This window comes from Pristiophorus japonicus, chromosome 4, assembly GCF_044704955.1.
Source record: "Pristiophorus japonicus isolate sPriJap1 chromosome 4, sPriJap1.hap1, whole genome shotgun sequence".
NCBI lineage: Eukaryota > Metazoa > Chordata > Chondrichthyes > Pristiophoridae > Pristiophorus > Pristiophorus japonicus.
In genome coordinates this window covers 232,662,130-232,682,186 of record NC_091980.1, presented here as the reverse complement: position 1 = coordinate 232,682,186, position 20,057 = coordinate 232,662,130, and the positions used below count along the sequence as shown (strand labels likewise).

General features: G+C 46.7%; 1 protein-coding gene across 1 annotated transcript in view; it reads right to left on the bottom strand.

Moving 5' to 3' along the window:
* slc35f4 (solute carrier family 35 member F4) overlaps positions 1-20,057 on the bottom strand; it is a 336,248-nt gene that overhangs the window by 305,605 nt on the left and 10,586 nt on the right. Inside the window, exon 2 of the mRNA XM_070879154.1 lies at positions 2,604-2,620. Coding sequence (XP_070735255.1) covers positions 2,604-2,620 — 17 coding nt within the window. The remainder of the gene's footprint in view (positions 1-2,603; positions 2,621-20,057) is intronic.

Sequence of the window (20,057 nt, the reverse complement as noted above, 5' to 3'; positions counted from 1 at the left end):
CCTGTTTGAGGCCACCCTTTGCAAAAATGAGTTTGCGACTGACCACAGCAAGCACCGTACATGCTACGGTCAGTTACTTCAGGCGCTGGGCAGCCAAACCAGCAGTCCTTAAAAAGGACGGGAAAGGTAAATTAAATGTTTTTTAAACTTACCTTTTTGTAGAGTGGGGAGGGGCAGGGTTGCTCCTTCTAGTTCCAAATTAAGTTTGTGGGTCACTATCGACCACGGCTCGCACACCCATCATCCACCCCTCCCCCCGCCTCCCACCCTCCCCTCCCCCTCCCGGTTGCCTCCCCTCTTTGACCTGCTCTTTCAGCCAGTATCAAGCTGGCCAACCTTGGAGCCCCGGGACCAGTGAGCAGCTTCTGGGATCGCAACTGGTGCCTGCAGCTTGCCGGTAATAACAAATGAGGCCAGCAGACCAATTTCCTGTAATCTTGCCACAGGCTTCTTTAGGCGTGTGCCGCATTCACTGCAATGGGATTGCACACCAATTCTAGGCCAATCCAAGGGATTTTTCTTCATAGTATTCTGTATTACCACTCGAGTACTATGCCTTAAATGTTTTTTATTTATCTCTACAAGGCAGATACATATTTAAAGCCTTTTCTTATCTAGCCTGTTATCAGATTCAAAAGGAAGATTTTTTTTAATTAAATATTTTTAAGTGGTCTTTGGTTTGAATCTGCTGTGGCACTGTCAGCTGAAATGTTACTAATTTTGCAGCAAGTTCTATTCTTACCCGTATAATTACCACATGTCCTTTTGACAGAATGATCAATCTTCACTCAGTTAAATTGTCCGTGATCATCTCACATAGAAATGCATGGTCAAATGCACTTATCTCAAAGCAAAAACCTATGAGAGAGCGACAGATTCTGCGTGTATATACTTAAAGTTTTCATTTAACGAGTGAAGGAAGATGTCTAAAATCTGATTTTCTGAGTGCACAAGTATGAGTCACATACGTAAAGAAAATACATCTTAATCTACCTGAAATGCCAGCTATCAAGCCATCGAATTTTAAACAGCAGCCTGAAGGTTTAAGCAGTTTGTTTCCATCTTGCACAATAACCTGCTTGAGAAGTTTATGTGGAAATTTGAACTTTAGCAGAGGCTTCAAAACAAGAGGTAGCGGGTCGACCGCCCGTTATACACCCTACCCCATTTTCTTTTCCATTGACTTGGTGTATAATGGGCAGCCGATCCATTACTGCCCATTTTATGCTCCCACCAAAGCTGAATTTTACCCACTTCAAGCCAAGACAACACAATTGTGGGTGAAATTCAACTTTAGTAGAGGCGCAAAATGGTCGGTAGTGGATTGGCTGCCTGTTAAACACCCTGCCCCATTTAATTTCCATTGAACTCTCCTACCGGCCACTTTGCACCCTCGCTGAAATGGAACTTCACCCCTAATGCTTTGTTTTCAGTGTGGCTAACCCAGGCGCCAGTTACAGTTTCATGGCAAGTTGCTTTGGCTTATGAAATATCCCATAATCCATCTTGGAAAGCTGCACTGGTATGTAGGACTCCATTACGCAGTTCTAAAATGCATTCTCAGGGGGATATGCATGTGTTGTAAAATTGATTAGTTGTTGCATAGGAAAGAATTACCCAAATGAAAGGTATCCACTTCTGGCAGAACATCACCAAATTAAGTCAACAGAAGCCAATGTGGCTGAGTGTCTTGGTGTAAACTGCTTTTAAGAGGCAATTGAATTTGTTTTCTGAAATCTCTCTCCCATTCATTACTGATTGAAATATAAAATGAGAGTCGAAGTCTCTTGTTTGAGAGAAATAGGGGGAGTCAATAGTAGAATTTCCAAAAATGGTTCCTCATTTTAGATTTGTTTTAATTTTATGTTTATTACCAAGGGTGTACAAGAAAGTAGATAAGAGGATCCACAGCTACATCGCAGATTGCCCTTTACATATAATTGTAAGGATTTCTTCAAATTATACAAATTATGGTTCAAACTGTTTCAGATTTTTATAGAATGTCATTCGTGATATTACAGTCTCCAACTTGCATAAAAAAAGAGATACAGATTGAGTTAAAGGGTAAATTATTCAAATTAACATAATTGTAATATGCATATTAGCAATTGTTTGATAATGTCATGCCCTAAATTATCTTAAACTTAAAAAAAATCAGAATTTCCACATTTGCTACCCTGAAGAAATAATTCTGTAGTGATGTCTATCATGAATTTTGGGATGTCGATTATAGATTTTTGGACTGGACAGACTGACTGCATGGCCTTTTCCAGGCCTGTACTTTAGTTTCTATAGATTTGAAAGACTATAATTGAAGGTCTACAGCTCCCAATTATACATATATTATATATATATAAAAAATATGAACTCTAACTACAGACTAATAAAGGAAAATAAACTGTGAACTTAATGACTTGAAAAGTAAAGGCCTTTGTTCTGTTGCCCAACTCCTAGAAACTTTGAGTTATTCAGAAAAAATATTAAATCTTGAAATAGGCAATATTCACTGATAGCTTTAGATGTAGTATTTTCTCTTCATATTTGGGATCACAGTAAAGGTCTCCTGGGCAGTACAACTAGCGTATTTTATTCTCAGTTGTTACTCACACTAAATTGGCTTCTTTAAGTTACTTTTTTTACCCAATACTTATGGTGAAGTGTGGGAGGCTAACCTGGGCAGGCCATTTAGAAGAACTACGCTGCAGTTATTACACATCAGTGCGAGAATGTAATTATAATCCTACTAAGCCTAAAGTGTGTTGGAGGAGCTGAGTTGAAGCCAGCAGCTTCTATCTTATTGTTTGGAGGTGACCTTCGATCCAATAATTGTGAGCCATGATTTGAAGGAAGATGAAATCAAACGCAAGGGTCAATCCAATGTATAATCAATTAAGACTTCTACTGGAGATCGTATTGGACCTGTGGATTAACAATCTCATTGACATTCCTCTTTACGCCTCATCTAAAGGGCAATTAGGGATGGGCAATAAATGCTGACCTTGCCAGCAATGCCTACATCTCAGGAACTAATAAAAAAAATCTAAACAACTAACGAGAGGAGGAGGCTCCATGAACATCCCCATCGATGGACGAGTGCAAAAGACAAGGCTGAAGCATTCGCAACCATCTTCAACCAGAAGTGCAGAGTCAAGGATCCATCTCGGCCTGTTCTGGAGGTCCCCACCATCTCAGAAGCCAGTCTTCAGCCAATTCGATTTACTCCACATGATACTGTATCAATAAATGGCTAAGCGTACTGGATACAGCACAGATTATAGGCCCCAACAACATCCCGGCTGTAGCGCTGAAGACTTGTATTCCAGAATTGCTGTGCCTTTAGCCAAGCTGTTCCAGTAGAGCTACAACACTGACACCTACCTGACAAAGTGGAAAATTGCCCAGGTATATTCTGTCCACAAAAAGTAGAATAAATCCAATCCAGCCTGTTACGTCCATAATAAAGTAATATAACTGAGTACTGTAGACATGAGTAAGTGTGACCTTAGCGCCTTTATTCAAACTCCAGAGTGTTGGTACTGCATGGGAGGCTTGCTTATAAACAGTGCTCCCAAGGGATGCTAGGATCCCTTGGGACTCCAACAGGTATACCCTCTGGTGGCAGTATGATGCAGGTTACACAGGGTTGCATACATAACATCACTTCCTCCCAAAGTCAATAGTACACTTATTTACAGGGTGAGACGATCTGGGGCCTTTCGCTCCCTTGTCAATCGTCTCGGTACAAATTCAGGTGTGGGTGAGTTGGTTGGTTCTTCGCTGGGCTGCTGGGCAGCTGCCCTTGCTGGGCTGCTGGGGATGGTGAGTTCAGCTTCGTGGTCGACCATGATGTCGGTTGCCACTTCTGTGTGTGTCGGAGGGTCGAAGTTGCTGGTGTCCTCTTCGGGTTGCTCGTAGCTGTCTGTGAATGGCAGATTGGTTTGGTCCAAATGCTTTCTGCAAGTTAGTCTATTAGCAAGTTTGACCTGAAACACCCTACTCCCTTCTTTGGCTATGACAGTGCCAGCAAGCCATTTGGGACCATGTCCATAGTTGAGTACAAATACAGGGTCATTGACTTCAATATCGCATGACAAGTTTGCGTGATCATGGTACATGCTTTGTTGATGCCGCCTGCCCTCGATGTGATCATGGAGATCAGGGTGGACAAGAGAGAGCCTTGTTTTGAGCGCCCTTTTCATGAGTAGCTCGGCTGGGGGAACCCCGGTGAGCAACTGGGGTCTGGTGCGGTAGCTGAGCAGGACTCGGGCCAGGCAGGTCTGCAGGGAGCCTTCCGACACATGTTTCAAGCTTTGCTTGATGGTTTGGACTGCACGTTCTGCCTGGCCTTTGGATGCGGGCTTGAACGGGCAGATGTGACGTGCTTGATCCCATTGCGGGTCATGAATTCCTTGAATTCAGCACTGGTGAAACACAGTCCATTGTTGCTGACAAGGACATCAGGCAGGCCATGCATGGCGAACATGGCTCGTAGGCTTTCGATGGTGGCAGTGGACGTGCTTACAGACATTATTACACACTCAATCCATTTTGAATAAGCATCCACAACAACCAAAAACATTTTTCCTAGAAACGGGCCCGCAACGTCAACGTGGATCCCAGACCACCGTTTGGAGGCCCATGACCACAAACTTAGCGGTGCCTCCCTGGCTGCATTGCTCAGTTGAAAGCAAGTGTTGCATTGGTGCACACATGACTCCAAATCTGAGTCGATGCCGGCTATAGCTTTCATCATTACTATGCCTGTGTGGGTACTGTGTAGGTCGCGTATGAATGTTTCCCCGGCTTTTTTAGGCAAAGCCACGCGATTGCCCCACAAAAGATAGTCCGCCTGTATGTATATTTCACCTTTGCGTCGCTGGAACGGCTTGATCTCTTCATACATCTCCGTTGGGATGCTGGACCAGCTCCCATGGAGGACATAGTTTTTTTACAAGGGATAGTAAAGGATCCTGGCTGGTCCAGGTCCTGATCTGGTGGGCCATAACGGGTAACTTTTCGTTTTTAAAAGCATCCATCACCAAGAGCAAGTCTGCAGGCTGTGCCATTTCCACCCCAGTGGTGGGCAATGGTAGCCGACCGAGAGCATCAGCACAGTTATCTGTGCCTGGTCTGTGGCGGATTACATAGTTATAGGCAGACAGCGTGAGCGCCCATCTTTGAATGCGGACAGAGGCATTGGTATTGGTATTAATCCCTTTGCACTCTGAAAATAGCGACGTGAGCGGCTTATGGTCAGTTTCTAACTCAAACTTGAGACCAAACAGATACTGGTGCATTTTTTTCACCCCGTAAATGCATGCCAGAGCTTCTTTTTCAATCATGCTGTAGGCCCTTTCGGCCTTTAACAAACTCCTGGACGCATAGTTGCAATGTTCCTGATTCGTTTGCTTGTTGTAATACACATCCGACCCTGTACGAAGATGCAGCATAAGCTAGCACTAAACGTTTACATGGGTTATACAGAACAAGCAGTTTGTTAGAACAGAACAGATTTCTGGCTTTCTCAAAAGCAGCCTCTTGTGATTTCCCCCATACCCAGTCATCTCCCTTGCCTAACAAGATGCTTAACCCGGGTAGGAAATTACCAAAATAGTTGAGGAGTGAGTCCCAGGAACGACCGCAGCTCTGTCACGTTCTGTGGTCTCGGCGCGTTCTTGATGGTCTCTGTCTTGGCATCAGTGGTCTGCCACGATTTTTCTCCCTAAGAACTTGACCTCTGGTGCCAGGAAAACACACTTCGAGCGTTTCAACCTGAGTCCCACGCGATCTAGCCGACTTAGAACCTCTTCCAGGTTCTTCAAGTGTTCGATGGTGTCCCGACCTGTGACCAGTATGTCGTCCTGGAAAACCACGGTGCGCGGAACCGACTGTAGCAGGTTCTCCATGTTCCTTTGAAAAATTGCCATGGCCGATCGTATCCCAAATGGGCATCTATTGTAGATAAACAGACCTTTGTGCATGTTGATGCAGGTGAGGCCTTTCAAAGATTCGGCCAGCTCCTGCATCATGTAGACCGAGATCAGGTCCAACTTGGTGAATGCCTTTCCTCCAGCCATCAGGTCGTCTTCCTTGGGTAGCGGGTACTGATCCTGTAGCGAAAAACGGTTAATCGTTACTTTGTAGTCCCCACAAATACTGACCGTGCCATCGCCTTTGAGAACCGGAACAATCGAACTGGCCCACTCGATGATGCCTTCTTGCTGCAGCCTGTCCAGCTCAATTTCCACTTTCTCTCGCATCATATATGGCACTGCTCATGCCTTGTGGCGGATGGGTCGTGTACTGGGAATCAAGTGGATCTGCACCTTCGCCCCCGAGAAACTTCCAATGCCTGGCTCAAACAACGACGACGGAGCTTGCTCAGAACCTGGGCACATGAGGCGTTGTCGACGGACGAATGCGCTTGGATGTCGTCCCAGTTCCAGCGGATTTTTCCCAGCCAGCTTCTGCCGAACAGTGTGGGACCATCTCCTGGTACAATCCATAGTGGGAGTTCGTGCACTGCTTCATCATAGGAGACTTTTACTGCTGCGCTGCCAATTACAGGGATCAACTCTTTAGCGCAAGTTCTTAGCTTGGTATGAATGGGGCTAAGCTTGGGCCTGTGTGCCTTGTTACACCACAGTCTCTCGAAGGCCTTTTTGCTCATGATAGACTGACTCGCACCCATGTCCAGTTCCATGGATACTGGAATTCCGTCCAGTTCGACTTTTAGCATGATCAGTCGACATTTCGTTTTTTTTAATTTCAAAATATACTTTATTCATAAAAAAATTTGTATTCAAAAGCAGTTCAGTACGTTTAGCTGCAGTCAGCAATCCCATACACTACATTTGGGTGCTGACGGCAGTTCCGTTCGATACATTTCCTTGCTTTTCAGTTCAAGTACAATTTGGTACAATACGGGATACCTTGTAGTACATTCAACAAAATTACATTACATGTGTCACTATACAGTACACAGAATGGATGACGGTACATTTACATTTTTTCTTTTCAACGTGCATTACGAAATAGACCTTACATTGTACATGGCACTACATAGGTGTTGACAGATCATGGTGCTCCATGTACATGAAAAAGAAGTTGCAAGTACAGCCCGAGGGAAGTTTTGTACTGATTCCTGCCCCCGGGTTTACCGTGGCAGAAGGGCTTTAAACTGTGGCCCTTCCCCACCGTGCCTTTGCGGCGACTGCACCAATTTTAAGTGCGTCCCTCAGCACGTAATCCTGGATCTTGGATTGCGCCAGTCTGCAACACGCAGACGTGGACATCTCCTTGCTCTGGAAGACCAGCAAGTTTCGGCAAGACCAAAGAGCGTCTTTGACCGAGTTGATGGCCCTCCAGCAGCAGGTGATGTCTATCTCGGTGTGTGTCCCTGGGAACAGCCCGTAGAGCACAGAGCCCTGTGTTACGGAGCTGCTTGGGATGAACCTCGACAGCAACCACTGCATCTCTTTCCAAACCTGCCTTGCGAAGGCGCAATCCTGAAGGAAATGGGTGACAGTCTCATCCGCCCCGCAGCCGACTCGGGGGCACCGCGCCGTGTTGCTGAGACGTCGGCTGTGCATGAAGGCTCTGACGGGTAAGGCCCTCCTCACCGCCAATCAAGCTACATCTTGGTGCTTGTGTGAAAGCTCTGGTGATGAGACGTTCTGCCAAACGAGTTCGACAGTCCGCTCAGGGAACCACCCGACAGAGTCCACCCTCTCCTTCTTTCGTAGGGCGTCCAGGAGGTTACGTGCTGACCACTGTTTTATGGCCTTATGGTCAAAGGGGTTTTTTGTGAAAAACTTTTCCACGAAGGATAGGTGGACAGGCATGGTCCAACTGGTGGGGCCGTTTTGCGGCAGCATGGCCAGGCCCATCCTTCGCAATGCTGGGACAGGTAGAACCTCAGCACGTAGTGACACTTGGTGTTTGCGTACCGGGGGTCTGTGCACAGCTTGATGCAGCTGCACACAAAGGTGGCCATCAGGATGAGGAGCACGTTCGGAACATCCTTTCCACCACTGTCCAGAGATTTGTGCATTGTGTCTCTGCGGACATGTTCCATTTTGGACCTTCAGACAAAGTGGAAGATGGCCCGGGTGACTGCCACGGCACAGGAGCAAGGGATGGGCCAGAGCTGTGCCACGTGCAGCAACCCCGAGAGCACCTCACTCCTGATGACCAGGCATCAGTCGACATTTCATGGTGAAGGTGTGTACCCTGTACACTTCTGCCTCCTTGGTTCGAGGTTTTAGTTCAGCCTGATCTGCTATGGGGCCATCCTCCTCTGCAACGTGGTGCTTTGCAGGGTGTTTCGCTGGAGGTGTCCCATTGTTCCACAGCCTTTGCACACATAGTGTTTGAAGCGGCATGGATGGGCTCGATGATCACCTCCACAGCGCCAACAAGATGTTAACTGCCTCGCATTAACGTTTGATGGCGGACTCTGGGTCATCTGAGGTCATGCAGCTGCAGGTGTGTATGTTCTGCCATATGCATTCCTGCCTGAAAACGACATTACTTTGTGTACACTACTTGCCGAAACCTCTTTATGCTGTGAAATTTGTTTGGTGTTATCGCTGGTGGACATAAATGCCTGGGCTACCGTTATGGCTTTGCTCAGGTTCAGTGTTTCAACAGTCAATAGTTTGCGAAGGATAACCTCATGGCCAATTCTAAGCACAAAGAAGTCTCTTAGCAGTTGCTCAAAGAATCCATCAAATTTGCAATGTCCTGCAAGGTGCCTTAGTTCGGCGATGTAGCTCACCACTTCCTGGCCTTCAGACCGTTGACATGTATAAAATGGATACCTTGCCATCAGAACGCGTTCCTTCGGATTTAGGTGCTCACGGACCAGCGTGCACAGTTCTTCATACGATTTGGTTGCTGCTTTCACCGGAGCAAGAAGATTCTTCATGAGGCCATAGACTATTGTCCCACAGACGGTAAGGAGGATCGCCCTTCGTTTGGCAGCGTTCTCATCCCCTTCCAGCTCGTTGACCATGAAGTATTGATCGAGTCCACGAAGGCCTCCCAATCGTCTCCTCCTGAGAATTTCTCCAGGATACCAACAGTTCTCTGCATTTTCGCGTGATTGTTCGTTATCTCATCACCAGTTGTTAGGTTCATAATAAAGTAATGTAACAGAGTACTGTAGACATGAGTAAGTGTGACCTTAGCTCCTTTATTCAAATTCCAGTGTGTTGGTATAGCATGGGAGGCCTGCTTATATACAGTGCTCCCAAGAGATGTTGGGATCCCTTGGGACTCCAACAGGTATGCCCTCTGGTGGCATTATGATGCAGGTTACACAGGGTTGCATACATAACACAGCCAATTAGTGCCCTATCAGCCTGCTCTCAATCATCAGCAAAGTGATGGAAGGTGTCGTTGACAGTGCTAACAAGAAGAACTCACTCACCAATAACCCACTCACCGATGCTCACTTTGGGTTCTGCCAGAATCACTCAGCTCTAGACCTCGTTACAGCCTTGATCCAATCATGGACAAAAGAGCTCAATTTCAGAGGTGAAGTGAGCGTGACATGCTCTTGACATCAAGGCAGCATTTGACCAAGTTTGGCACCAAGGAGCCCTATGGGAATCAGAGGGAAAACTCTTCACTGGCTGGAGTCATACCTAGCACAAAGGAAGATGGTTGTGGTTGTTGGAGGCCAATCATCTCAGCCTCAGGACATCGCTGCAAGAATTCCTCAGGGCAGTGTCCTAGGCCCAACCATCTTCAGCTGCTTCATCAATGACGTTCCCTCCATCGCAAGGTCAGAAGTGGGGATGTATGTTCGTTGATGATTTCACAGTGTTCAGTTCCATTCACAACTACTCAGATAATGAAGCAGTCAGTGCTGCATGTAGCAAGACCTGGACGACCTCCAGGCCTGGGCTGATAAGTGACAAGTAACATTTGCACCACATAAGTGCTCGGCAATGACCATTTCCAACATGAGTGTCGAAACATCTCCTCCTTCTTAGGCGGTCCCTTGAATCGAGAATGGCTTGCTTCCACGCCAAAAAGGGATGTGGTTCGATGAGTTCACAGGTGTTTCAGTGAAGGACCTAATATTCCAGGTCCCGAACTGCATATTGAAAGGTGGAAGGTGCCTGTGTGTGGATTTTTTTTAAACATGTGGTGGCCGTTGCACACCAGCCACCAGAAGGGCTTGACAGAGCTGAATCTTGGTCCCGTGGTAAGGATTAACCAAGACAACTAGAGACCAGCTCTGCTGCACGGACCTAGGGTGTACACGTATCACAGTGTGGGCTGGCCCGTGCTGCCCCTGGGCCCACGTCTCTTCTGGGCCCCGATCATGTCGCTCTGCAATCTCTCGCCGCTCCTTCGCCCCGACCTTGCCGCTCCTGCTGTATCTGCCCACGCTCCAATCACCGACCTGGATTATGGTGACGTCCAATCCAGTCGCCCTCTTCACTGCCGTCGCCCTCCTGCACCAGCTTGCGCTGCTCCCCAGAGTGGTATGCTCCTCAAAAGCCCCACCATCAACATCCTGGGGGCCACCATTGACCCAAAACTTAACTGGACCAGCCACATAAATATTGTGGCAACAACAGCAGGTCAGAGGCTGAGTATTCTGTGGTGAGTGACTCACCTCCTGACTCACCAAAGCCTTTCCACCAACAAGTCAGGAGTGTGATGGAATACTCTTCACTTGCCTGGATGAATGGAGCTCCACCAACACTCCAACACCATCCAGGACAAAGCAGCCCGCTTGAGTGGCAACCAATTCAGCACCTTAAACATTCAGTTCCTCCACCACTGGTGTGCACCATCTACAAGATGCATTGCAGAAACTCACCAATACTTCTTCAACAGCATCTCTCAAATTCGCAACCTCTAACACCTGGAAGGACAAGAGCAGCAGGCACATGGGAACATCATCACCTCCAATTCCCCTCCAAGTTGCAATCCATTGTGACTTGGAAATATATCGCCATTCCTTCATCATCGCTGGGTTAAAATCCTGGAACTCCCTCCCCAACAGGACTGTGGGAATACCATCACCAAAACGAATGAATCGGTTCAACAAGGCGCTCACCACCACCACCTTCTGACTGGCAATTATGGATGGGCAATAATTGCTGGCCGAGCCAGCGATGCCCACATCTCTTGAATGAATAAAAAAAAACTGTAGGTGCATCCTGAACATGCACATGAAATATATACTCATAAAACTTGAAAGAAGAATATTTTCAGAAGTACTTTGTGTGGTTTGCTTTCCCCTATACAATGTGCTTGTGCAAAATGGCCTTTTTGCTTGATTATAGGTTACAGGTGTACATGGGAATCTTATTCACCTGTTCGGGGATATATGAAACTATCAAATGTTTTAGTTTTTACTGAGTACTGAGGTATTACTGAACATCTCTTGAAACACATCCAAGTATTTTCAATATATGAGGGGCAAAATTGCGTACCGCCCTTGTTGTGCCGGAAACAGCTGCAAGGCGGGACTTGCTGCACCAGGCGCAGAAGTCCTGCCCCACAAGCTAAATTGGGCTTACAACCCCCGAGAGGAAATGGAGCGTAAAATCTCACGCTCCACTTCCTCTCGGGGGCGGGACCGGGGCGCTAACCAACATGAATATTCCAGCGCTATGCAGGGCCGCATAACGCTGGCAGGCACACAGGGCCCTCCCCTTCCATTAAAGGGGAGAGCCAAGTTGCCGATTCTGCAGGAGGGAGGAGCCACCGCTAGAGCTCCAGGGAGCAGAGTGTCGTGGCAACAGCCCGACACGCAAACGGAGTGCTGGGCTGCAACATCACGACACAGACCTTGCGATCTGAAGTTGAGAAGGCTGGTAAGTCGACCATTTTTTACATTTTCAGCGTCGCACCTCCCCTTTAATTTTCACCCCAAGAGCAGCCTGCAGCCTGGTATGCACCCCATGAAGCTGTCATGGGCATTGCCTGCAACAGCCTCACGGGGCACCACCGAATTTTCGCTCCAGGGCGAAAACGGGTCACTGCGCACGGTGATGACATCATCATCGCCGGCGCAGTGGCTCGGGAGGCTACCGGTAGGAGCAAGGCACGACTGGTTAGCGCTGCTGCTGAACTCCCATGGAATATTATGGGAGTCGGTAGCGGTGACACACCCGGACAAAAAGTTGTTTGCACAGAAGACCCAAATTTTTCCCCCATGGAGTTCATTGAAATGTGCCACGGCCACTTTCTTACAGTACTGAGAGTGACATAGCTCAATAAGAACTGCCAACTGTGGCACTTCAAGTGAATGCTGCTGAATACAGCCTGCAGTAGATATTGATTTGTAGTATAATGTTACTTGCTTTAGTGCAAATAAGTGGCATTTTCTGGGACGCAGAAGGATCTGTATTGGGATGGGAAGATGGTAAATCAGATATACAGTTCAGTGTATATATCTGAAAAAAATTGAATGTAAGGCTCTTTAGAATTGTCTTTTTACATTGGGAAGATGACTTTATGGGCTTTTTTTTTGTTACTCTTAAACTTTAATTATATTTAGACATATCATACCAATAATTCCTGAAAATTCCAGACAGGTTTTCAATTTTGAGAATCACTAGCTAGTGATTTTGTAGGAAATGGAGTTCAGCCTTCACATTTCAGCATTTCAAACTACGGGATAACAAGGTAAGGAAAAAAATAGAGATTGTTTCATAGAATCAATGAATCATTGAAATTTACAGCACAGAAGGAGGCCATTTGGCACATCGTATGCGTGCCAGCTGAGAAAGAGCTATCCAGCCTAATCTCACTTTACAGCCCTTGATCCCATAGCCTTGTAGATTACGACATTTCAAGTGCATATCCAAGTACTTTTTAAAATGCTATGAGGCTTTCTGCCTTTACCACTCTTTCAGGCAGTGAGTTCCAGACCCCCACCACCACTCTCTGGGTGAAAAATAATTCTCCTCAAATCTCCTCCAAACCGCCTACCAATTATTTTAAATCTATGTCCCCATGTTATTGATCCCTCTGCTAAGGAAAATAGGACTTTCCTATCCATTCTATCAAAGCTCCTCATAATGTTATACATCTCAATTAGGTCTCCTCTCAGCCTCTGTTCCAAAGAAAACAAACCCAGCCTATCTAATCTTTCCTCATTGCTAACCCCATGCATTTGTCCCATAGATAACTTCACTGCATGTCTCCTCATTCTTTTTAAGGACATGTCGACAGTAGGGCCATCTGCACCAAGCAGCCAGACAAGGCAGCAGGGCATGGCACCAAACCAGAGAAAAACAACCCAGAACTTTAACAATTCAGACCTCCAAACTTTCCTGGAGAAAACTGAAGTCCAGAGGCACAGACCCTTTGATGTTCGTGACAGCAAGCCAGCCAGGAATGTCACTCATACCACCTGGAGGAAGGTGGCAATGGCACTGAGTGCCAACTCTCTCACCCCAGGATTGCTGACCAGTGCCAAAACAATTTCTACCACCTCACTGAGGCAGGCAAGATAATGCGCCAGACAGTCCTCCTTGTCTTCCATCTTCCACCATGGCCACCCTTTGCCTTCCTTGAGCGACATTCACATAACTAATACATTACAAGGAGGGAGCTTTAACCTGGCACCTTGAACTATGGCTACCCAGCTCCCCCAACAACAATTACTCCAAATACTCACAAACACAACCCTAAAAGCCCTTCCTCCATTTTAACAAGCTCATATCCTCATTTCTTACTATAGCTTTCCTTTGTTACTTTGCACAAACTCCTCCGCTGCTAGCCTTACCCTCAGTTACTTTATTGTCTTACAAGAGAAAATGGTGCATAATAACCAACAAAGGCAGGCCATAAGAGGGGTTAGCCCCTCCTTTACATTGCTCATTCCCTACAAAGAGAAAGCAATGGAGTTCACAGGGAAGCACTCTACCTTTACAGTGGCAGATGGTGAGGTCAGCAGCATATTGCCTGTCATGTATGTATGCTTGGGGTTACTAGTCACCAGGTGGCGCCACTGTCAGAAGTCATTGGGCTGTACGCACGTGTGTGCAGCCCAGGTATAAAAGGCAAGCCACCATGTAATGTAATCACTTTGGGCCCGAATAAAGCAGAGCCAGGTTCGTACCTGTGTTAGTTTACAGTATTCAGTCTATCGAGTTATTACATACATAACATTTGGCGACGAGGCAATAAGAACATTCGTATGCAAAAATGAGCACAATTGGAATTCTGGACAGATTCGTGGAGGGAGAGGACTGGGCAGATTTCGTAGCTCGCCTGAACCAGTACTTAGTGGCCAATAAAATGGAGGATCCCACTGACGCAGTACGGCGCAGGGCCGTCTTCCTCACGGATTGCGGTCCGAAAATCTATGGACTCAAAGAATCTTCTCTCACCTGCAAGTCCAACAGACAAGGACTATAAAACAGTGTGTACTCTGGTACGTGACCATCTCAAACCAGAAGAAGGCATCATCATCTCACGATATCGATTCTACAAGCACCTTCGTTCTGAGGGCCAGGATGTGTCAGAATTCGTTGTCAATCTAAGACGTCTAGCTGAATCTTGTAAGTTCGAAAACACGTTGGGAGACATGCTGTGGGACTTCTTTGTAATCAGTATCAACCACGAGGTGGCCCTGCGTAAACTATTGGCAACGGAGATGCTAGATTTGAGCAAGGCCATCACAATTGCCCAAGTATGCATGAGGACGGACAAAAACTTAAAGCAGACAACATCGGAAAATCGGAACTCGGCAAGTACTGTAAATAAGACTGTATTGTTGTATGGCAGAGCTGCATATGGCAGGGCCTACATGGCAACGTATGCAAAACCTGTGGCTGCCCAAAGTCCGCTAACGGGAATGAATCAGATTTCACCATGTTGGTGTTGTGGGGGAAATCATCAGCCTCATCAGTGTGGTTTAGACAGTACATTTGTAAAGGCTGTCCGAGAGTGGGACATCTCCAGCGCACGTGTCCGCAACTGAGCAAGCGTGCTGCGACACACCACATGGAGGATGATGACCAGTATAGCGCGGATCTGGATATGCAATCCGAGACACCAGAGGAAGAAGTGTATGGACTGTATTCGTTCCTAGCAAAGAGCCAACCGATAATGATTAATGTGAAACTTTACGGTGTGCCGGTACCAATGGAATTGGACACGCGTGCGAGTCAATCAATAATGAGCCAGAGGACATTCGACAAGCTGTGGGACACTAAGGCTGTGAGGCCTAAGCTGAGTCCAGTCAATGCTAAGTTACGTACGTACACTAAAGAACTCATAACGGTGATTGGCAGTGCAGTAGTCAAGGTGTCGTATGATGGTGCGGTTCATGATTTACCGTTATGGATTGTTCCAGGCAATGGTCCAATTCTGTTCGGCAGGAATTGCCTAGAAAAAAATCACATGAAATTGGAACGATAGCAAAGCATTGTCGTTGGAGGATGATACTCCATGTGCTCAAGTGCTGAGCAAGTTTCCCTCACTGTTTGAACCAGGCATCGTCAATTTCACAGGAGCCAAGGTGCAGATCCACAATACCTGTCCATCATAAAGCTCAGGCAGTTCCGTACACGATGAGGGAGAAGGTCGAAATCGAACTGGACAGACTCCAGCGTGAAGGGATCCAGGGCGCAGTGTAATGGTGATGGCTGGAGTCGACATGCCTGATACATGCCGTCTCTCTGGACAACAGCGCATGCCAGGCCTCTGGCCTCCCTCCCTCAGAGTACAATGCCAGTGGAATGTGGGAGGCAACACCAGAGATGCAGCACTCGGATAAAAAAAACAGAGGCAGCTGCCCCCTTGAGCAGCATGTGGAATTTCTTTTCTTACAGGAGGAGCCAGATTACTAGGAAAGTATCCCCTCTGAGAAGATCCTATTGTTCTGCAGGATGACTGTTACCTATGCAACTGTACTCAAACAGGAAGTCAACGCCTTCAGGAGAGGAGTGTTGTGTGTGCAGTAACTCAATAGACTAAATACTGTAAGCTCCGAACAGGTACAAATCTGGCTCTACTTTATTAGGGCTCAAAGTGATTACATTGCAAAATGGCTGGCCTTTTATACCTGGGCCGCACACATGTGCGCACAGCCCAATGACCTCCGACAGTGGCGCCACCTGGTGGCTAGTAAACCCAAGCATACATAACATGACAACATCCCCCTTTAAGATATTAGTAACGGTCTTTTTACAAATTGAGATGGTCCGGGGCTTTCCGCTCCTGAGTTGATCGTCTCAGTTCAACTCCAGCCTTGGGCGAGCGTTCTGAGTCTGTTATGACTGGGGGCTGGGTAGCCGATCTGATGGGAGTGGCAATGACCATGTCAGGGATTGAAAGTCCAGATTCATTGATGACAGTGCAGTCCTCTGATGACTGAGGGTAGGTTGGTTGGTCACTGATTGTGTCTTCCTCAGACTGTTCCGGTTCATCCGTGTGCCGCAGCTTTATCCGATCGACATGTTTCCTGCATGTCTGCCCATTCTTGACCTTAACGATTAACATTCTGTTACCCTCCTTGGCTGTAACTGTACCGGCGATCCATTTAGAACCTTGACCATAATTCAGTACATACACAGGATCATTGATAGAAATGACGCGTGATGACAGTAGTGCAATCATGATACCCTTGCTGACTTTGATGTCTGTATTTGACACGATTATTCAAGTCAGAGTGGACAAGAGAGAGCCTGGTCTTGAGAGCTCTCTTTATCAATAGTTCAGAAGGGGAGACCCCGGTAACCATGTGGGGTCTTGTCCTGTAACTAAGCAATATGCGTGACAAGCAAGTTTGCAGCAAACCTGCTTGATGGTTTGGACTGCACGCTCTGCTTGTCCATCGAATGCGGGTTTGAATGGTGCTGACCTCACATGTTTGATACCATTGAGTTTCATGAACTCTTGAAATTCCATACTGGTGAAGCAAGATCCTTGTTGCTTACAACGATGTCAGGCAGACCATGCGTAGCAAACATGACACGAAGGCTCTCAGTGGTAGCTGTGGATGTGCTGGATGACATGATTATTCCAAGTGGATAGAGTGTACAAACAGAAACATAGAAACATAGAAAATAGGTGCAGGAGTAGGCCATTCGGCCCTTCGAGCCTGCACCGCCATTCAATGAGTTCATGGCTGAACATGCAACTTCAGTACACCAATCCTGCTTTCTCGCCATACCCCTTGATCTCCCTAGCAGTAAGGACTACATCTAACTCCTTTTTGAATATATTTAGTGAATTGGCCTCAACAACGTTCTGTGGTAGAGAATTCCACAGGTTCACCACTCTTTGGGTGAAGAAGTTTCTCCTCATCTCGGTCCTAAATGGCTTACCCCTTATCCTTAGACTGTGACCCCTGGTTCTGGGGTTACCACAACTAAGAACATCTTTCCCAGGAAGGGACCTGCAAAGTAGATGTGGATCCTGAACCATGGTTTAGATGGCCACAACTACAGACTCTGCGACAGTTCCGCTGGTGCTTTACTAAGCTGCATGCAAGTGTTGCACTGATTCACAAATGATTCCAGATCAGAGTCAATTCCAGGGCACCATACATGAGACCTGGCAATGGCTTTCATTATGACAATACCGGGATGCGTGCTATGTAGATCATGCACAAATTTCTCTATGCCTTTCTTGGGCATAACAACACGATTACCCCACAATATACAATCTGATTGGGTGGATAGTTCGTCTTTGCGACGGATGTAAGGTTTGGTCTCCTCACACATTTACTTGGGTATGGCAGACCAATCACCACTAAGGATAATATCGGGTCCTGGCTGATCCAGGTCTTAACTTGTTGGGCCGTGACAGGGGTTCCTTCACTTTCAAAAGCATCCATGACTAACAGTAGATCTGCCGGTTGTGACGTTTCCACCTCCGGTGTGGGCAACAGCAGACGGCTCAATGCATCGGCACAATTCTCAGTGCCAGGTCTACGGCGAATGACATAATCTTAGGCAGATAATATCAGCGCCCACTTCTGAATGCGAGACGATGCAATGAAATGAGTGGCTTGTGATCTATTTCCAGTTCAAACCGAAGACCAAACAGGTACTGATGCATCTCTTTTTAACCCCATACACACAGGCTAGTGCTTCTTTCTCTACCATGCTGTAGGCTTTTTCCGCTTTTGACAAACTTTTTGAAGCATATGCAACAGGTTGTTATTTGCCCGACTCATTAGTTTGTTGCAGCACGCAACCAACTCCATATGACGAAGCATCACAGGCCAATACTAGACGCTTACACAGATCATAATGTACCAGCAGCTTGTTGGAGTAAAGCAGATTAGTTGCTTTCTCAAAAGCTCTATCTTGAGACGCATCCCAAACCCAGTTGTCGCCTTTTGTTGGCAGCATGTGCAGTGGCTCTAATAAAGTGCTCAATCTAGGTAAGAAATTAGAAAAGTAGTTGAGTAGACCAAGGCACGAACGCAGCTCCATCACATTCTGAGGCTTGGGTGCATTTTTGATGGCCTTGGTTTGCGAGTCCATAGACCTGATACCATCAGCAGCAATTTTCCTCCCCAGGAATTCAACTTCTGGTGCCATGAAGAGGCACTTCGAGCGTTTCAATCTGAGTCCCACTTTGTCCAGACGATGTAGAACCTCTTCCAACTTGTTCAGATGTTCGGCAGAATTACGACCTGTGACCAGTATGTCATCTTGGAACATGACGGTTCTGGGGACGGACTTCAGTAGACTCTCCATGTTCCTTTGAAATATGGCTGCAGCCGAGTGAATTCCAAAAGGGCACCTATTGTAGATAAACAGTCCTTTGTGAGTGTTGATGCACGTAAGTTTCTTCGACGTGTCGACCAGCTCCTGTGTCATGCAGGCCAACGTCAGATCCAGTTTAGTGAATGACCTCCCCCCCGGCTAGCGTTGCATCAGCCTTCGGTAACGGGTATAAATCCTGTTTCAAAACTCGGTTGATCGTAATCTTGTAGTCTCCATAAATCCTGACAGTGCCATCATTTTTCAACATGGGAACAATGTGGCTGGCCCATTCATTAAATTTGACCGGTGATATGATCCGTTCATGCTGGAGTCGGTCCAGTTCGATTTCAACCTTCTCCCTCATCATGTACGGAACTGCCCGAGCTTTATGATGGACAGGTCTTGCATCCGAGTCCACGTGGATCTGCACCTTGGCTCCCGTGAAATTGCCGATGCTTAGTTCAAACAGTGATGGGAACTTGCTCAGCACTTGAGCACATGGAGTATCCACCGCCGACGACAACGCTTTGATCTCATTCCAGTTCCATTTGATTTTTTCTAACCAGTTCCTGCCGAACAGCATTGGACCATTGCCTGGAACAATCCATAACGGTAAATCGTGAACCGCACCATCATACGACACCTTGATTACTACACTACCAATCACCGTTATGAGTTCTTTAGTGTACGTACGCAACTTGGCATTGACTGGACTCAGCTTAGGCCTCACAGCCTTAGTATCCCACAGCCTGTTGAATGTCCTCTGGCTCATTATTGATTGACTCGCACCGATGTCCAATTCCATCGATAACGGCACACCATTAAGTTTTACATTAATCATTATTGGTTGGCTCTTTGTTAGGAATGAATACAGTCCATACACTTCTTTCTCTGCTATCTCAGATTGCATATCCGGATCCATGCTAGACTGGTCATCATCCTCCACGTGGTGTGTCGTAGCACACTTGCTCAGTTGCGGACACATGCGCTGGAGATGCCCCACTCTCGAACAGCCTTTATAAATATACTGTTTAAACCAACACTGATGATGCCGATGATTTCCCCCACAACGCCAACATGGTGATATTGGATTCATTCCCGTTGGTAGACTTTGAGCAGCCACAGGTTTTGCGTATGCAGTCGGGTAGTCCCTGCCATATGCAGCTCTGCCAAATGACGAAACTATCTTGTTTACAGTACTTGCCGAGTTCCGATTTTTCAATGATATCTGCTTTAAGTTTTTGTCCATCGTCATGCGTGATTGGGCAATCGTGATGAATTTGCTCAAATCCAGCATCGCCGCCGCCAGTAGCTTACGCAGGATTACCTCGTGGTTGATGCCGATTACAAAGA